The sequence below is a fragment of the Gorilla gorilla genome, chromosome 3 (genome assembly GCF_029281585.2).
Source record: "Gorilla gorilla gorilla isolate KB3781 chromosome 3, NHGRI_mGorGor1-v2.1_pri, whole genome shotgun sequence".
Classification (NCBI taxonomy): domain Eukaryota; kingdom Metazoa; phylum Chordata; class Mammalia; order Primates; family Hominidae; genus Gorilla; species Gorilla gorilla.
In genome coordinates, this window is record NC_073227.2 from 171,104,516 (window position 1) to 171,123,829 (window position 19,314).

Sequence of the window (19,314 nt, forward strand, 5' to 3'; positions counted from 1 at the left end):
CAAACCAGGTAGGTCAAATCATTTCTTTATAGCCAGTTTTTACATACAAAGTGAAGGGGAAATTAGAGTAATATTTTTAGATTTTATGGCTGGCTTTGGGGGAAAAGGGTTTGGGTTTCTATGACCTTCCTTGGAGAAGAGGGATTCTAGTTTTTATGGCTAGCTTTGGAGGTGAATGGGACTAACAGCCAGGAGGGCGGCAGAAGATCAGAGAAAAACGTTTGCCTCTGAGGATGCTACTGAGGCCTTCATTTTGGGGTATTGTTTTCTGAGCCCCAACAGATGCAGTTATTTCTCAAAGGCAGTCATTGAGGGTCTCTCCCCTGATGCCCTTGCTCATCATCTTGGTCTCTTTACTTAATAGTATTTTGCCGTATCTGCTGAAGAATCAAGAAAAAAGGGGTTTTAGAAACTTATTACTGGTTATATTGTTGTTCATTAAGCCTGTGTGGGAGAACTTGAGAAATAGTACAGTGTAAACTTGTCTCTTATTAGTTTAGTGATCAAAGCCAGTTTCTGGAAGTTTCTACCTAAATTTTACAATGTATTTAAACATTTAGCAAAGTCCTAGCATGCAGTGGCTGCTTGATAAATGGTGGTGGTCCTCAGCTTTTTTTTTTCCTATATGTATCTTTTTTTTTTCTGCTTATATATGACAGCCTTCAGATTTTTTTGTTTTTTCTTTTTAAATTCTTTTTACATTTTATAACTAGAGACAGAGTCTTTGTTGCCCAGGCTGGCCTCCTGGCCTCTAGCAGTCCTCTCGCCTCAGTCTCTGATTAGCTGGGATTACAGGTGAAAGCCACTACACCCTTCAGATGTTTTGAGACGATGGTCATGCTTTCCTCTACTACTGGTTGAGTGTCCCTCATCTGAAAATCCAAAATGCTTGAAAATCTGAAACTTTTTGAGTACTAATGTGATACCACAAATGGAAAATTCCATACTTAACCTCATGTGACAGGTTGCAGTCAAAATGCAGGTGCACAACATGTAGTTTATTCAGCCTCCCCAAGGGGAAAAAAAAGATCATTCCAGCCCCTTTCAGCTCTGATAAATATTTTCTGTGCATGCCCAGTTCCCCTACGAAAGCACACTCACAAGGAGTAATAAAATGGCACATGCGTAGGCCGGCTGCACCAATGGCAGGTTCTCCACAATGCTCTACGTGGGGTTAAGACCTATGTACATTACTCACTGTTTTGCTTTGTTGCTTATTCTCTGTTCTGTGGTGTAAAGATACTGTTGAAAACATCAATAATACTTGCATGATACTCATAGGGTAATGCAGATATTCCAAAATCTGAAAAAACTCTGAAATCTGAAACCTTTCTGGTCTAAGCATTTTGCATAAGGAATACCCAACCTGTATTTCCCCTTATCTCTCTTCCTCTAAACACCATCACCTCTTTTTTGGATAAACATCTGGTTTCTGAATTCTTTATCACTTGCACTGAAACTTTTGAGGTACCATCATTATCAATCACTTGCTTAAAACTGAGGGCTAAGCTTTCCTCTGACTCACAGCAAGATTAAAATAAAGGCACAGTGAAGAAAGGAATGAGAGATTAAGGAGGAGAGTGTTCAGCAAAGGTCTTCAGAAGCTGAGGAAACTTTTGAGGAAAGTTTTACCTCCATTTAAATGCACCAGTTGAAGGACTGACCCTATATGTACTATGCCCCGTTTATTTACAAATATTAGGTGGCCACGTTTGAATTTGAAGGTTTCTCTGTCTCACTATCCTTAAGGTTGCATTGTTTCTCAAACTTTAACAATGGCAGCCATTTAAGATTAAAAACAATATAAAAATCCAACATCCAAATTGCAGAAGCCAAGTATTGCCTTAATTACTTCAATTACATTAGTTACATTGTCACTTAAATGTTTGTAAATATAAAATTAGGTATGCTTATGTATATAGGTTTTACATAGTGATACAACCCAAACACACTGACAGTGTAAATACCAACAAAAGTGCATTACCAGTAAAAATGCAAAATAGCAATATAAAGCTAGAGATACTCTGCTCAAACTAAATTGGTGTTCCCAGTGTGACCGTGGCGCTGAGTGCTGAGTTAGGTATGCTGTATGTCAGAATGCCGTGTAATGAGTCAGTTTTGCACAGCTAATGAGTATTCCTGTAGAGCAAAATTATGTCCTCTCGCCTTAACTTGCTGTGAACATGTGTTTTATACGTATGAAGTCCACTTCCCTTTTTCCTTGTTAATTCCTGGCATAGTTAGAGTAATTGAAGCCAAAAGACTGTTAACTTAGAAGTAGTTGTTCAGATGTTCCAGAATAGGATTACATAAACATTTAAAGTTTTATCATCAAAATAAACGCCCTATGGGCTGGGCACGGTGGCTCATGCCTGTAATCCCAGCACTTTGGGAGGCCGAGGCAGGCGGATCACCTGAGGTTGGGAGTTTGAGACCAGCCTAACCAACATGGAGAAACCCCGTCTCTACTAAAAATACAAAAATTAGCCGAGCGTGTTGGCGCACGCCTGTAATCCCAGCTACTTGGGAGGCTGAGACAGGAGAATCTCTTGAACCTGGGAGGCAGAGGTTGTGGTGATCCAAGATCGCGCCATTACACTCCACTCCAGCCTGGGCAACAAGAGCAAAACTCCGTCTCAAAATAATGATAAAAACAAAACAAAACAAAACAAAAACGCACAATGAAAATTTCCATAGTGAGCTCCTGTAGATTTTGGGATATGCTTGGCCCCATGTATGAGGAGCAAAAAAACCAGGTCACAGATCTGATCTGCTGGTTCCGTCCTACCCAGGAGATTAGATACGATTTCTTCCTCAGTGGGTAAGCTACAAAGCTTTTTGGTTACTGGGTGGGTTTTCATTTTTACATTTAGCTAATTTATTTGGCCTTAAGTTAAACTCCTCCCAGATTTCAATGCTAAAACATGGATTTGTGGACATACCTATTTCTTCATAGATATTCATAGGGTCAGAGCAGATTTTGTACCCCCTTCTCGGTAGAAGGTTATCACAGACCATACAACTGGATGTGACTTTAGGAGATGATTTGGTTCAGTCACTTGCCTGCAGGTGTATTGAAAAAGTACTGGTCTTTGAGGTGATCTTATTTTGTGTCCCCAGCCCTGCTCTGCAGAAATAGGTGTTATATTCATTGAGCAAATATGTAAGTAATGGTTCAGAGACAAGGCAAATGAGTATGGAGTGGGAACAGCATCTGGGCCAGAGCAGTGCACTTTGTGTTAGTCTGCTAATTCCTTTAAGTTTACATTCTGTGCGGTTTGGCCAGGAAACTCAATTAAGTTGTTTGCCATGACGGAATAATAAATCAGTCTTACTTTTTCTTACTCTGTATTTTTTCTTAGCCAGCTGGATGTGGGAACTCATCTGTGATGTATTTAAAATGGACCTTAAAATTATAATCCACCCGGTCTCACACAAACGCTGTGCTTGATGAAGGGTATCGAATCATCTTATAGAGCCAAATATGCTCAAATATCTTTTCCTTGGTTACATTCTTTTGGAAGCAATGTTTTTCTTAATTTCCGAAGTTAGGAAAAATTCTAGGTTCCTAAGCTTTTACTGATGTTAGACCTGAAGTGTCTTTCCTTTTCTTTCCTTTTTGTCTTCATTTTTCTGTGTTACCATATTTAAGTATGTGTGTGTGTATCCATTTCTCTAAGTTTGAAGAGTCCTTGCACTTTAGATTTGTAAATAAGTTTTCCTTTTTATCATTAAGTTCAGTGCTTGCTTCTACTCCTAGAGTTAGGCATAGTCTCAGTGTCCAAATTTTATACAACTCAATATCTGCCACAAATGTCAAGACAGTTTGTAATTACAAACTAGTTAGTTGTGTTAGGCAGTTACTGGACATACTTTAACAGAGGTGTATGAGAGACTTTATAGTAACTGATAGAAAAGTAGCCTAAAACTGCTATTGTTAAAATTTCCACCTACATAAGATTCCATGTAGTTCTTTGTCCTAAAAGGAACATTTATGTGTGTGTGTGTGTGTGTTTGTGTTAGGAACACTTAACATGAGATCTGCCCTTTCAAATTTAAGTGCAACGTATGGTAGTATTAACTAATAGGCACAGTGTTGTATAGCCGATCTCCAGAACTTTCTCATCTTCATAACTGGAACTTCATACTCATTGAGCAGCAGCCTCCCATTTTCTCTTCCCCTTACCCCCTGGCAAACACTATTCTAGTCTCTGTTTTTATGAATTTGACTTTTTAGATACCCTATGTAAGTGAAGCCATGCTACATTTGTTCTTCTGTGGCTTACTTCATTTAACATAATGTCCCCCAGGTTTGTCCATGTTGTTGCATATGGCAGAATTTGCTTCATTTTTAAAGACTGAATAATATCTCATTATATGTATATACCACATTTTCCTTATCAGTTCATCCATCACTGGGCATTCAGGTTGTTTTCATATCTTAGCTATTGTGAATTATGGTGTAATGAGCATCAGAGTGCCAATATCTTTTTGGGATGCTTATATCAATTCTTCTGGATATATACCCCAAAGTACAATTGCTAGATCATATGAAAGTTTTATTTTTAATTTTTTGAGGAACTTTCACACTGTTTCCATAGCAGCCATAACCTTTTACATTCCAACAGTGTACTAGAGTTCCAATATCTCTACATCTTCTCTAATACCTTTTTTAAAAAAACCCATTCATCCTAACAGGAGTGAGGTGACATCTATTGTGGTTTTGATGTGCATTTCCATGATAATTATTGATGTTGAGCATCTTTTCATATACTTGGCCATTAGTATGTCTTTTACGAAATGTCTATTCAGATCCTTTCTCTTTTTAAAAATCTGTCTGTTTTGGGGTTTTTGTACTATTTCTTACACTTTTTGAATATTAAAGGATAAAGATCACACAATCTTAATAGATGCAGAATGCAGAAAAAGCGTTTGATAAAATTCAACATGTTTTCATGATGAAACACTCAATAAACTAAGTATAGAAGGAATTTAACTCAAAATAATAAAGACCATATATGAAAAGCCGACAGCCAATATCATAGTTAACAGTAGAAAAGCTTTTCTCTAAGATCAAGAACAAGGCAAGGATGCCCACTCTTGCCACTTCATTCAACCTAGTACTGGAAGTCTTAGCAAGAACAACTTGGCAAGAAAAACAAATAAAAGGTATCTAAATCAGAAAGGAAGAAGCACAATTATCTGTTTGCAGAAGACATGATCTTATATGTAGAAAACCCTGAGGACCACACAAAAATTGTTAAACTAATACATTCAGTAAACCTTTAGGATACAAAATCAGCATACACAAATCAGTTGTGTTTGTATACACTAATAACAGACTAATAAGGAAATTAAGAAAATTTCATGTATGATAGCATTACAAAATTAAATACTCAGGAAAATTAAGGAGGTGAAAGCTCTTACACTGGAAACTATAAAACATTGAAGGAAGTTAAAGAATACACAAATACATGGATAGACATCCTGTGTTCATGAATTGGAAGATTTAATATTGTTAAAATTCCCACATTTCCCAAAGTGATTTACAGATTCAATGCAATTATAAAAATCCCAATGACATATTTATTTATTTATTGAGACGGAGTCTTGCCCTGTTGCCCCAGGTTGGAGTGCAGTGGTGCCCTCTTGGCTTACTGCAACCTCCACCTCCTGTGTTTAAGCTATTCTCGTGCCTCAGTCTCACGAGTAGCTGGAATTACAGGCTTGTGCCACCATACCTGGCTAATTTTTGTATTTTTAGTAGAGACAGAGTTTTGCCATGTTGGCCAGGCTAGTCTCGAAATCTTGGCCACAAGCAATCCACCCACCTTGGCCTCCCAAAGTGCTGGGATTACAGGCATAAACCACGCCCAGCCTCAATGGCATTTTTTACAGAAATAGAAAAACAACCTAAGATTCATGCAGAACCACAAAATATCCAAATAGCCAAATCAATCTTGAGAAAAAAGAACAAAACTAAAGGCATTACATTTCCTGATTCCAAAATATATTACAAAGACACAGTAATTAAAACATTATGATACTATCATAAAAACAGACACATGGAACAGTGTAACAGAACCGAGAGCTTAGAAATAAACTCAAATATGTATGGTCAGCTGTATCTTCAACAGGGTTGCCAAGAATACACAATGGGGAAAGGACAGATTCTTCAACAAATGGTGTTGGGAAAACTGGATATCCACATGCATAAGAATGAAACTGAAACCTGGAACCTTATACATAAAAACCAACTCAAAATAATTTAAAAATTTAAATATAAGATCTGAAACTCCTAGAAGGAAAACATAAGGGAAAAGTTTCATGACATTAGTCTTGGCAATGATTTCTCAAGTATCACACCAAAAGTACCAGCAACAAATGTAAAAATAGACAAGTGGGACTACATCAAACTAAAAAGCTTCTACACAGCAAAAGAAACAAATCAACAGAGTGAAAAGGCAACCTACAGAATGAGAGAAAATGTTTGCAGATAACATGTCTGACAAGGGGTTAATATCTAACAGTGGAGATTTTAAATGTAGAGAGATTACTGTGCTTCAGCTGTTTAAAAAAGAGTATATAAATACATATTCCATTGATTAAAAGGCATATCACATTCATTAGACTACAAAGTGCGCTTGGACTCTTGGTGTTTTAATGGTCTGAAATGGAAAAGATACTGGTAGGTACTTGGTGTCTTCATCTCCTGCTAGTGCCCCTAGATGCCTTCAGTTGACTTTTGGTGGACTGGCATGACCTACGAGTGTCTCAGACCATGCATGAGGCCCTTCAGGAGCCTGAGCCTGAGCCTTCCAAAGTCATTCTAAGTAAACAGTAACACTGTGTACTTACTTTGCCTGGATGCAATGCAAATGCAAACCATGAAATGTGTAAGTCTGTTTTGGAAATATGCATTTTCTTCATTACTTTGACAAACATGTTTTAAGTGCCTGTTGTATTCCAGGTCCTGTACTAGGTGTTGGTAATATGAAGAAGGTACAGTCAGTTTTTTGAGGGAGCTTCTAGTCTAGGCAGTGGCTTGTAACCAGGGACTGTTTTCAGAGTCATTTGTGAAATCAAAACACCTTACCCACATGTTCAGTTCACTCTCACTTTCCAGTGATTGGCTTAGTTGAACTGGGGTGAGGCTTGGGTGTCTGTACTTATGCAACAAAATCACCTGATTTTTAAAGAAATTCTCCACTAAGAACCACTAGCAGAAACAAATAATAAATTGTGATTATGAGAAATTAATATGTTGTAAGCTCAGTACAAAAAGAGTGAGGAGTGACATAATTTTTATTTTTCAACTATAATATACCTATAGAAAGTTCATAAAACACACACAGCAGAATTATGAAGTGAACCTCTTTGTGACTACTAGTCATGTCAAGAAATAGAATATTGCCGGCATCTGAGAAGCTCTCCCTGTGTCCCTTCCCATTTACAAGTCTTCTCTCTCCCATGGCAACAACAGCCTGGCTCTTGCTTTTCTTCATGGTTTTACCGCCTATGAAGGCATCCCTAATCGATACAGTTTACTTTTTCCGTTTCAAACTCTGTATGAATTAAATCATAGCACACATATTCTTTTGTCATCTTTTGCTCACCATTGTTTATAAAACTCATCCAAGTTGTTGCTTATAGCTCTCATTTGTTCATTTTCATTAGTATGTAGCAGTTCATTAGTGACCTCACCACAATCTGTGTACCCATTCTCTTGTTGGACATGTGGGCCGACTCTCATCTTTGGCTATTGAGCAATGCTCCTATGAACATGTGTGTGTATATAGAGTGTCTGTGTGAATGAGTTTCTCCAGGCTGTTTTCCTGGAGTGTGTTTCTGGGTCATTGGATGTGTGTTGTTAACTTAGCACTAGATAATGCCAACCTAAGTGATTGAACCAATCAGTTTTTCCTAAGTGATTTAACCAATTTAAAAGCTTTTCAGTGTATGAAGGTTCCTATTGCTTTACTAAACTCTTTGCCAGAGGTGCTTAATCTTGAAGGGTCAGTGGAAGAGAGACAAGGAGAGAGGAGGAAGGTTATTTCCGGCGTATAAGAAGGAATGAGAATAAAGAGGGTATGAGAAGTTTGGAAGGAAATTGCAAGCATGCTGATATGACACTAATGTAGAAACCTGCAGGGAAGTGGTGGGAAATGAGGCTGGAAGTGTGTGATGTGCTGAAGAGTTTGGCCTTGTTCTAAGGGCAATAGAGAGACAAGAACATCAAGTATACATTTTTTAAAAACTTGTGACAGCTGTGTGGAGGATGAGGCCCAGACATGGGGCTCTTTACTACTCTAATCTGGGAAGAAACGAGAGAAGGCAGGGTAGAAGGAGTTGGTTTCCAGAGGGGTTCAGACCAAAGTCAACAGTTCTGCCAATTTTGTTGAATGTGGGGGAAGGGCAGTGAAGAAGGAAGCTTGGTTTTTGCTTAGATGACTGAACAGTGGTTATTCCGTTCAATACTTTGGGGACTTTAGGAAGAGGAGAGTGTGAGATCAGGGTGGCAGTAATGGAGAGTGAAATTCGTTTTAGATGTGTAGCATGTGAGATATTCATAGATATCTAGAGAGGGATATTCTGTTAGTGGGTTGAACTCGAGAAAGATCTAGGCCAGAAATGTCGTCGGTGTTTGATTCCTCAGAGTAGATGGTGGTTGAAGCCATGGATAAAGATGCAGCTCTCCAGAGAAAGTCTAAGGAGGATGAGGGATGCCTGGGTGGGTGTGGAAAGAGGATCCTGAAAAGCAGACTGAGAAGGAGCAACCTAAGAAATGTGAGGTAAAGGTAAGGGAGATCATAGATGCTAGGGAAAAAAGGATTTGCATGAAGAGGATTAGGACTGGTGTCCAGTGCCCTCAGAAGACACTGAAGACACTGAGTGAAATTAGACAGAAAATGTGCTTTGCATTTGGCAGTTAGGTAAGAAGTACTTGGGGACTGGGGAGAGCCACATTTCAGCTAGCAGAGCCCAGGGAGCACAAGTGATGCTCCAGTGGCTTAAAAGCAAAGAGTGGGCGATGAAGTGGAAAAACAGATGACGACTGGCAGTGAATGGAAGCCAAAAGCACATTAGGTAGGGTAGAGTGAATGGGGTGGGGCTGGGTGGTTCATGTGTTTAAGGTGGGACACACTTGTGTATAATCCTATAAAGAGGGCTGGAGAGGAGAGAAAGAATGGCCCTGAAACCTCAGCATGGGAGGAGAGAAGGACCCACGTCCTGTTAGAGGGATTTAACTTTGAATAGGAGGAGAGCACTCTGTCACTGAAAGGAAAAGGACGTGCGAAAAATGCGCACAGATGGAAATAAATGTGTAAGAATGAAGGTTTGCAGAGAGTGAGAAATTGGAAATTTCTAGCCTTTTTTTTTTTTTTGAGACAGTCCCACCCACTCTGTCACCCAGGCTGGAGTGCTGTGGTGCTGCAACCTCTGCCTTCTGGGTTCAAGCGATTCTAGTGTTTCAGCCTCCGGGTAGCTGGGATTACAGGCATGCACCACCACTTGTGGCTAATTTTTGTATTTTTTAGTAGAGACAGGGTTTTACCATGTTGGTGAGGCTGGTCTGGAACTCCTGGCCTGAAATGATCTGCCCACCTTGGCCTCCCAAAATGCTGGGATTACAGGCATGAGCCACCGTGCCTGGCTGGAATTACCTAGCTTTTAATGACCTCTTTCTTCTTGAATAAGAGGCAGTTCATTTGGTTGAGTAAGGATGAAAGTTAACGGCCTTCTAAACATATACCCAACCAAGTTGTATTACATAATTGTAAACACTGAGTCAACCTGCTACATATGCAGTAATGCAAAGTGTCTTTGAATGGACATCAAAGGTAAAAAGCCATAGCTGTGCCTCTGGAAAGAGTCTTACAGGATATTGAAGGAATGCTTTCTGTTCCATTACCATGCCTAAAAACAGTTAAGTTTTATAACCACCTTACGCTTCTGTTTTTCCTCTTTCTATACAGAAACCAAAACCCTCTTTGTATATAGTACTCATATGATCAGGATTTGCAAAATGATTTCCCCTAAATTTTTTACAGTTTTATGGCCAAAGAACTTGAAAGAGAGAGAAGGCAGGGAAAGGAGAATGAATATGGATATGTGTATCTAAATTCCCTTTAGCCAAAGACCACTGGGCACACACATGTAGTTGAACAAGTTGGGTTTATTACTTGTTCCAATGAAGAAGAACACACCTTATAAGATACCATGTGGTATCTTAGTAAAAGGGTGTTAGAACCTATCATAGCATTTGGGCTCTGGCTGAGTAATATTAGGGATGATCTAAGGAAACGGGGGCTCACTCTGTCTTGGGTGCTGTCAGAAGGCAGGACAATCCTATGATTGGATATCTCTATAAATCTTAGTTATAGGGAGGGCAGACTAGATTGAGGAAAAAACTACGGTGGTAAAGAAATGGCAGTCACTCACTTAGTGCAAGAGGGGGATGTTTGGTATTGTGGATTGCACGGTGACCTTGTTTTTGTGTCACTTTATCATAAAGTCTTAGAGTGACTTCGTATGATATAGTCTGTGAGATTATGTCTAACAGAAGAACAAAATGGCTTGACTCTGAGTGACAGACCAGCTTGTAATAACATTGAAGTCTAGCTATGAGTCAGCTCAGTTCTGGGACTGCTTTATCTACTTATGAAAAAAATACATATGCGTGGTCCTAGTTGAACTCTAATTTTTATTTTGTTAATTTTTTATTTCAATAGCTTTTGGGGTACAAGTGGTTTATGGTTACATGGGTGAATTGTCTAGTGGTGAAGTCTGAGATGTTAGTGCACCTGTCACTTTGTTTTGGTGAGGGCAGTTTTAACATACGTTGGCAAGAGTTTAACAAAGTCTCTCATACTGTGGGGTTTTTTCTTTTTCTTTTTTTTTGGCAGAGTCTCATTCTTGTCACCCAGGCTGGAGTGCAGTGGCACAGTCTTGGCTAACTGCAATCTCTGCCTCCTGGGTTCAAGTGATTTTCCTGCCTCAGCCTACTGAGTAGCTGGGATTACAGGCGCCCGCCACCACACCCGGCTAATTTTTATATTTTTAGCAGAGACGGAGTTTCACCGTGTTGGCCAGGCTGTCTCAAACTCCTGACCCCAGGTGAGCCACCTCCCTCGGCTCCCCAAAGTGCTGGGATTACAGGCATGAGCCACCGCGCCTAGCCTCTCACACTGTTATTTTTATATTGGTACATTAAGATTTAATACTGTAGGATGCAGGATGTACTTTTTCAGCTATGTCCTTGTGAGAATGGAAGAAATGGAAGACCTACAAGTTGGCAAGGGAGTCACGAATCTTAAACAAGAATCCCTACAGTAGCAATCTGTGTAGGGGGAGGCTGATCGCTTCTAATCAATCTTGCAGGTGCATAGTATCTAACCAAGAATGATTATTGATTTCTTTTTAATAGAGACATGGTCTCACTGTGTTGCCCAGGCTGGGCTTGAACTCCTGGGCACAAGGGATCCTCCCTGTTCGGCCTCCCAAAGTGCTGGGATTACAGGCATGGGCCGTTGCACTCAACCTGATGGATTAACATCGAGAGTTGTAACTAACTGCCCAGGGAACCAACATCTTAAGTTCTTTTGTCAGCATATTCTCTCCTTGTAGGCAAATCTATATAAGAGACAAAATTACAATCTGCAGATTGTTTGATTTGGATGGGGACATTATAAGACAAGCTAGCTTGGGTATCTTGATGGCTGTTGTCGTCAAGGTATATGACGTCTATACTTTAGGGATTAGTGTGGCCAGTACACAGAAACACTAAAACCATGTGCTGAACCTATGTGCTGTAATGTTGAATGCCAAGATTACTAAAGTGGGTTTCATACCGTGTCAGCACCTAACATGAGAGCTTGTGCATAGTAGGCACTCAGTGTACATTGTAATGAGTTGTCTAGGCTTAAAGAAAACAGGGCCATGGGTGCAGAGAAGAGGGTGAGGCTATTGAACTGTTATTTGTGTCTGCCATGGATGTAGAGAGCCCTATCTTGTAGGCATTTGTTAACCTTGTAGGCATTTGCCAGCCTGCCTCAAAACTTTAATACAAGTTTATGATGGAACTAGTCTACAAGTTTGGTTTGTTTGCTTTATGGGGACAGGGTCTTGCTCTGTTGCCCAGACTGAAGTGCAGTGGTGAGATTATATCTCTCTGTAGCCTTGAACTCCTGAGCTCAAGTGATCCTCCTGTCTCAGCCTCCTGAGTAGCTAGGACTACAGATGTGTGCCACCATGTCCTGCTAATTTTTGTATTTTTAGTAGAGACAGGATCTTGCTATGTTGCCCAGACCTGTCTTGAACTCCTGGCCTCAAGCATTCCTCTTGCCTTGGCCTTCCAAAGTGCTGAGATTACAGGCATGAGGCACCATGCCCAGCCTACAAATTTTTAATGGAAACATTATGAAAGGAAGAAGGGAGAATGGGAAGAAATTAAAATTTATCTGTAATTGCACAAAAGCAAATTAAGGAGCTTCCTTTACCTACTTCATTCTAACATTCTGAACTTGTGTAAGGAAACAAAATGCAGAGAAATTTAGGAAGCATCTCTCCTTGTGGATATGTCAACTGTGTAGAAACACGTTGACCAAGGAAATCTGATATATGAAATCTGTTCTTGTTTTGTTTCTTTTTTCATTGTTACTCTTTATGTTGGGACAGGCTTTCCCCCAGCTGACTTACTACTTATCCCTGCCCTTTTTAAAAAAAATTACCTTCTTTTGCTAAGATTCTTTTTTCTCTTCCATCTTATATTTTGAATCGAAAATAGAATTAAAGTTTTATGATAGATAAAAATAGTAAGAGCTTTTTGATGTGAGTTACTTTCTCTATAAAGTTAAAGCAAAATTCTGTTTTGCCCATTAATGCATATGTGTGGTTATAGTTATATTTTATTAAATTGATAACTGTTTTTGAAATTATATGACATTTTCCCAGATGATCATACTGTGAAAAATGATTGAGATAAGCCTACAGAGATGAAAAATCTCTAAACGGTGGTGGTTGGGCTAGATTTCACTTTACTGGTGTAGAAATGGTGTTAAAGCCTGTGATTGGTTCCCCAGTTATCTTGGGCAGTGCCCTAATTATACCCTTAAATAGAAGACATTGCTTCTCTTTTTAAGCCATTCTTGGGGCCAGGCATGGTGGCTTATGCCTTATAATCCCAGCACTTTGGGAGGTCAAGGTGGGTGACTCGCTTGAACACAGGAGTTCAAGACCAGCCTGGGCAACATAACAAAAATGCTGTCTCTGCTAAAAATACAAAAATTTAGCCAGGCATAGTGGCATGTGCTTGTAATCCCAGCTACTTGGAAGGCTGAGGTGGGAGAATCACTTGAGTCCAGGAGGTTGAGGCTGCAGTGAGCCATGATTGCGCCGCTGCAGTTCAGCCTGGGCAACAGAGACCCTGTCTCAAAATAAATAAATTAATTAAATAAAAATAAAATCTTCTTGTATGCCTTATCTGTCACTGAATTATTCATGTGCCTTTGGAGACTCTACAATTCTCCATTAATCAGGATTTCAAGAACATTATGATAATAGTTAAATATAATATGGATATTAATAGGTTTTTCTCGGGAATTCTCTTTCACTATTTGGGTTACTTCTGTTTTAAGTATGTATAATATTTAAGGTTCATGTTAATATTGTTAACGATGAGTGTTATACTGAATATGTGAAAAAATAATGGATTCTTTTTAGAAAAGCCTTAGTATAACCCTCTTATCTTGTGTGTCAAAAAGTCAAGAGTATAAAAACATTGGATGATTCTGACTTCCCCAAAAGAAAAATTGTGGTATCTCAACATACAGTTGTTGGAAATTTTGGAACTTAAAATATCAGTAAACATTGAATTAATAGCCACTTGGCAAATAATATAGCTCTTATGTTGTACTTAATAAAAATTAAGCAGAAGGTTTCATGAGTAATGAACACATCATTTTAACTACTTCAGGTGCTCTCCTATTTAAGTAGATACAGAAAAGCATATATTTAAACAATGGTTATTTTAAATTTACATTCTGTAAGAAGAAAAGTAGCTGAGGTATATTTCTTTTAGCTGCCAGAACTCTTCTGTAATGTTTGTGGTGCTTCATTAATTTCATAAGTGACCTTGTACCTGAGTATAATTGAGTCAGCTATGTGAAGATGTTGTGATTATTCTTTGATTAGGGCTGAAATCTATAATTGGAAGAAACGTATTTGTATTTCTTTATATCAATATGTTGTGATATAATTATTTCTACCAGAATGAGATTTCTAAAACTAAATTAGTAAATGGGAGGTTTGGGGAATCAGGAAGTACTTTAGAATTCAACTGGTTCAGCCACTTCAGTTTATTGCTAATGATACTGAGGACCAAAATGTGGAGAAATGAATTATCCAAGGTGGCACATTTGGTCAACATATTTGGTCCAGTGCTTCTCACCCTGTAATCCTTGTTATTCTCTCAAAACCAATCTAGACTATTTAAAAGAAAGGGAGGTGGGAGAATGCCAAAGGAAAAGGGTGAACATCCTCTTTTAGTGAACCCGCTAAGGTTAAGGGTTCACTTAATGGGTTTTCAGCATCTGTTCTTTAGACCAAATGCTTCTATGGTAGAGATAATCATGCTAATAAAATCAAATTTTGCTTTTTAGGTGAGAGTTACGTGTGTGCATCCAATGAACCATTTCGTAAAGTCGATTACACCAAAAATATTAATCCAAACTGGTCTGTGAACATCAAGGGTGGGACATCCCGAGCCCTGGCTGCTGCCTCCTCTGTGAAAAGTGAAGTAAAAGAAAGTAAAGATTTCATCAAACCCAAGTTAGTGACTGTGATTCGAAGTGGAGTGAAGCCTAGAAAAGCCGTGCGGATCCTTCTGAATAAAAAGACTGCTCATTCCTTTGAACAAGTCTTAACAGATATCACCGAAGCCATTAAACTAGACTCAGGAGTCGTCAAGAGGCTCTGCACCCTGGATGGAAAGCAGGTAAGATGCTTCTAGCTCCCAGCTCTCCATCTGACTTTTAAACTCCCTGTGCCATGGTGGCTACATAGTCAACAATAGAAATTTAGTAGTGTGCTAGAAATCCTTCTGGGAGTCATACTTGAGATGTGTGTGTGTGTGTGTGTGTGTGTGTGTGTGTGTGTGTGTGTGTATGTATGTAAAATTAACCTTTTTTGTGAAAAATGTAAGCGACTTAAGTACCTCAAAAGTGAGTATAGAGAAGTCTATCATATACTTCTTTTGGTTATTGGAAGGAAAATGTAAATTTCTGAGGGAAAAGTATAAGTTGAGACATCCTACGTTAAATGGCATGTCATCTATTTATGAATAACTGTTGATTTGTAAAGTCATTATGGACTTGGGTATCACAGGAGTCAAAATTAAAAGTATTTAACATTCTTAGAAAAGCCTTTTCTTCCCCACTTACATATAATAGGGAAAATGTATTTCAAAAGAAAGTACTTTTATAGGAATGTCTGTAAAAGTTTCATAGGGAGCAATGGAGGTAATTAGTGAGCATTTTTGAAAAATGAAAAATTGCACAGGAAAAAGCAATTGAAATTATGGCGACAATGTATCAGGGAACCTAAGGGACAAAAAAAGTTGGCATATTGCAAAAACACATGAATAGCAGTTATGTAAGTGTTGAATTTTGCTACAATCAGATTATCATTGCTAAAAAGAAGCTTGGCTTCTGAAGTGTATTTTTCCCCAAATTCCATAAAGTTAAATTGTTTATATTTACATTGTATTAAAATTATAGTTTCCAAAATTACATTTGTTTCTTTGTTCCATTTTGCCTCTTCCCTGTAGCATACTTAATTTATTATGAAGTGTTCAGCTCTTGAAGTGCTGAGAATGAATAATATAAAACACTGAGCAGTGTCTTTGAGAAAAACACAATCAAATTAGTCTCCAATTTTCTAAGACCAGATCTAGTTAGTACAGTGCTTGCTGAAACATTAACAATTTTTTAAAAATACGTTCTAAAGATTCCAGTAGATTATGGTAAAATTAGAATAACATTTCTAATTAATTAATAAGGTATATAGTACCTCATAGCCGCCTGCCCCCAAATATGTGTGAATGATGATAGACACTTCATATAATTTAGTTAATAGCACAATACAACACAAAACACCTTAAGATTTACTCTGCAAGTAAGGAAAGATAAATTAGGCTATAGGAAAAAGGTATTTGACAAATAAAATAGTTGATTCTTGATGGGCACAGGGAAGACACATATAGAGACAAATATTTAGGATACCTAACCAAAGAAAAAAATCTAAACTCACCAATTTAGGGGAAAAAGGCATATAAACAGTAAATACAGGTGTGATTTGAAAAATTAGAGCTCAAGTTTGGAAATCCCCAAGTGAATGACATTCAGGGAAAATATAGGTGAAATAAAAGAAGTTGTAGTCAGGTGTGGTGGTGCACTCCTATAGTTCCAGCTACTTGGGAGGCTGAAGTGGGAGGATTCTTTGAACCCAGGAGTTTTGGGCTGCAGTGAGCTATGATTGTGCCACTGCACTCCAGCCTGGGTGGTGGTGACAAAAAAGACCACATCTCCTAAAAAAAAAAAAAAAAAAAAAAAAAAATTGAGCATCTAATTCAAATATCTAATTGAAATAGTAACCATTGAAATTTAAATAGTTATCAAAAAAATTATCCTTAAAAAGGTTCCAGACTATAGATGTAAAAATGTTAACTAAAGCACATGCAACTAAAAATCAACATTTCGAAACAATACAGTGTGATGAATAGGACTTATGCTGGTAATTAAAGGATGGCTTACTATCGAGAAACTTCTTTATTCGTGAGATCTATAGGATAAAGCATAATAGCACATATTCATAATCCCAAACAGATGTTGCAAAGGCCTTTGATAAAATACTCTATATTCAGTTAAATATTTAGTAATAAAAATGGGTGATTTTTAAAAATTACACTAAAAAAAATATTTCTATCTGAAACAACAAGCCAATGTATTACAAAGTAAATAAACACTGGAAGTATTTCTATGACAGGTCCAAGATAAGGATGCCTGATGGCGCCAGTATTCAACATTCTTCTATACATTCTTTCTGATTTTTATTTATATTTTACTAGAATTTCAGTAAGAATCTAAATGAGACTTTTTAGGAGGGGTAGATGGGGAACCTAACAAAATGATTTTTGAAGTTAATCTGGAAAAATAGGAAAATTTTGGAAATAATAATTAATGGGCTTTCATGCTACCAGATACTAAATCATCATTCTCATACCACACCAAAAATAAATTCCAGGTGTGTTAGAAATATAGATGTCAAAATGAAACAAAAGGACTAAAAGTATGTCAATAGTTATGTTGAAATGGGAACAGATTTTCTAAGCATAAGGTAATGGGAAAATCACAAAGTGTAAGGTTGAATGGACAACATAAAAATGAAAGATTTCTGGATGCCAAGCAAGGGTTTATATGCTTTAATGTTGAGTTTAGTAATTTAATATGAAAAAGACAAATGCTACAATGAAAAAGATGAATAAAAGTCTAAACAATTTGAAAAGACAGGATTAGTGAACATTAAAAAATGTTGTTTCACAAAAAGGTGAATTAAAGAAGTGAGACGTTTTAATATTTAAAACTGACAAGCTCTTAAAGAAAATGTTCAATATTTTTGAATATGCAGTGAATTGGTATTCTCAAATGGTGATGGAAGTGTAAAATTCATAAGCTTTATGAAAAGCAATTTGTTAATATGTATAACTATACAGATGTTCTTACTATTTGAACTAGTAAATTAACTTTTGGAATTTATCCTGAATGACCTGACATGCAAACATAATTATACATAAAAATTTCATCCCAGCATAAAAGCAAAAAATTTGAAAGTAGAAAATAGTTGTTATATTACCATGGAATTCATATGTACTGGCCATTGAAAATTATGTTTGGAGTAATATTTAAAGACATGAGAAAATGTTAAATGGAAAAAGCAAGAAACAAATTCCATGTAATATGTTTTCAATTCTTTGTACAGTTAAAGAAAAGTAGCAGCAGAAGTATTTTTTTAAAGCTAATTCAGAAGGAAACAAGATTATACTTGCCATCAGAAATTGAATATTTGCTGTTCTGATATCCACTACTACTTCCTCATATCTGCTCAAAAACAAAAACTCAAGCACTGAGAAAGAAAAGACTGATCTCAGATTTTAGAAATTCATACACATTGTGAGTTAATTATTTTTTCATGTGCCAAAAAAAGATATTTTAAGACTTTCAAGTAAAATATTTCTTTGGAAAAATTAGATTTAATTTTTGATAAACACAACATTGGATATTGCATTTTCAGCGAGCCGGGTATTCTTAAAAGCTATAGTTTTCTTGGTGCTGAGTCCATGTTGTACTATATAGGTGAACTCGCTAATCTTCAAAACTTCAAGTCTGTTTTTGGTTGATGTAAGTATAAAGATACTATGAAATCTGCAAACCTTTAAATGAGCAGTGCTCATTTTGATCTTTTTTTCATAAAAAAATTTCTATGGGTATGCATGCTTGATCTTGGCCAAAAGGCCAAGAAGCAATTCTACATGTATGTAAAACTATCAGCATTCTGAGAATTCTCAAGGAAAGGACACCTTTCCTTAGATGAAGAGAAAGGAATGAGAAAGGAACTAAGATCCGTTGATAAGTTGTCTGTGTACAAAATTGTAAACTGTCTGCCTAAATTTTGTTTTTTCCTGGTTGCTTCCTACCCAGATTGGTTGTTTTCATTTAAAATTTTCCTGATCGTCAACACAAGGATAGAAATTAAATAACTTTTAGGCAATTCACCATGAACAGTCACTGACTCCATCATGACACCTGTGTGAGAGTTTTAAAGGGCTGGTTATCCTTTGAGTTTGAATATGTTCCTGATTGAAGACATGATGGTGTGTCATGTGCCAATAGCATTTATGTGGCTAAAACAGTGTCCCTTGAATCTTTTCTTCCTTCAAAATGGGTGAACACATCTTGCTACTAGCAATGACTCCATTTACAAGGTCTGACTTCGTTATTAAAACTAACTAAATTTTATGTCTGTTTATAAAATCACTTCAAATAAAATCATATTTAGGATTTTGTCTGTATTAATTCTTGGGTTTTCTTTAGTGTAGAGCAGTGATTCTCAACCAGGGACAGTTTTGTCCCTAGGGCATGTATGGCACTGTCTGAAGTCATTTTTTGATTGTTGAAGCTGGGGTTGGTGATTCCACTGGCATCTGGTGGGTAGAAGCTGGGGATGGTGCCCATCATCCTACAACGTGCAGGACAGCCA

At 37.5% G+C, this 19,314-nt stretch overlaps 1 protein-coding gene across 12 annotated transcripts in view; it reads left to right on the forward strand.

Annotated features, from left to right (window-relative positions):
- Window positions 1-19,314, forward strand: part of DCLK2 (doublecortin like kinase 2) — a 179,193-nt gene that overhangs the window by 9,528 nt on the left and 150,351 nt on the right. For all 12 annotated transcript variants that reach the window (XR_010133524.1, XM_055385515.2, XM_004040476.5 and 9 more), the window contains exon 2: window positions 14,661-14,995. Coding sequence is in view for 11 of the 12 variants with exons in the window: in XM_055385515.2 (XP_055241490.1) it covers window positions 14,661-14,995 (335 nt within the window). In the remaining variant the exon portion in view is untranslated. The remainder of the gene's footprint in view (window positions 1-14,660; window positions 14,996-19,314) is intronic.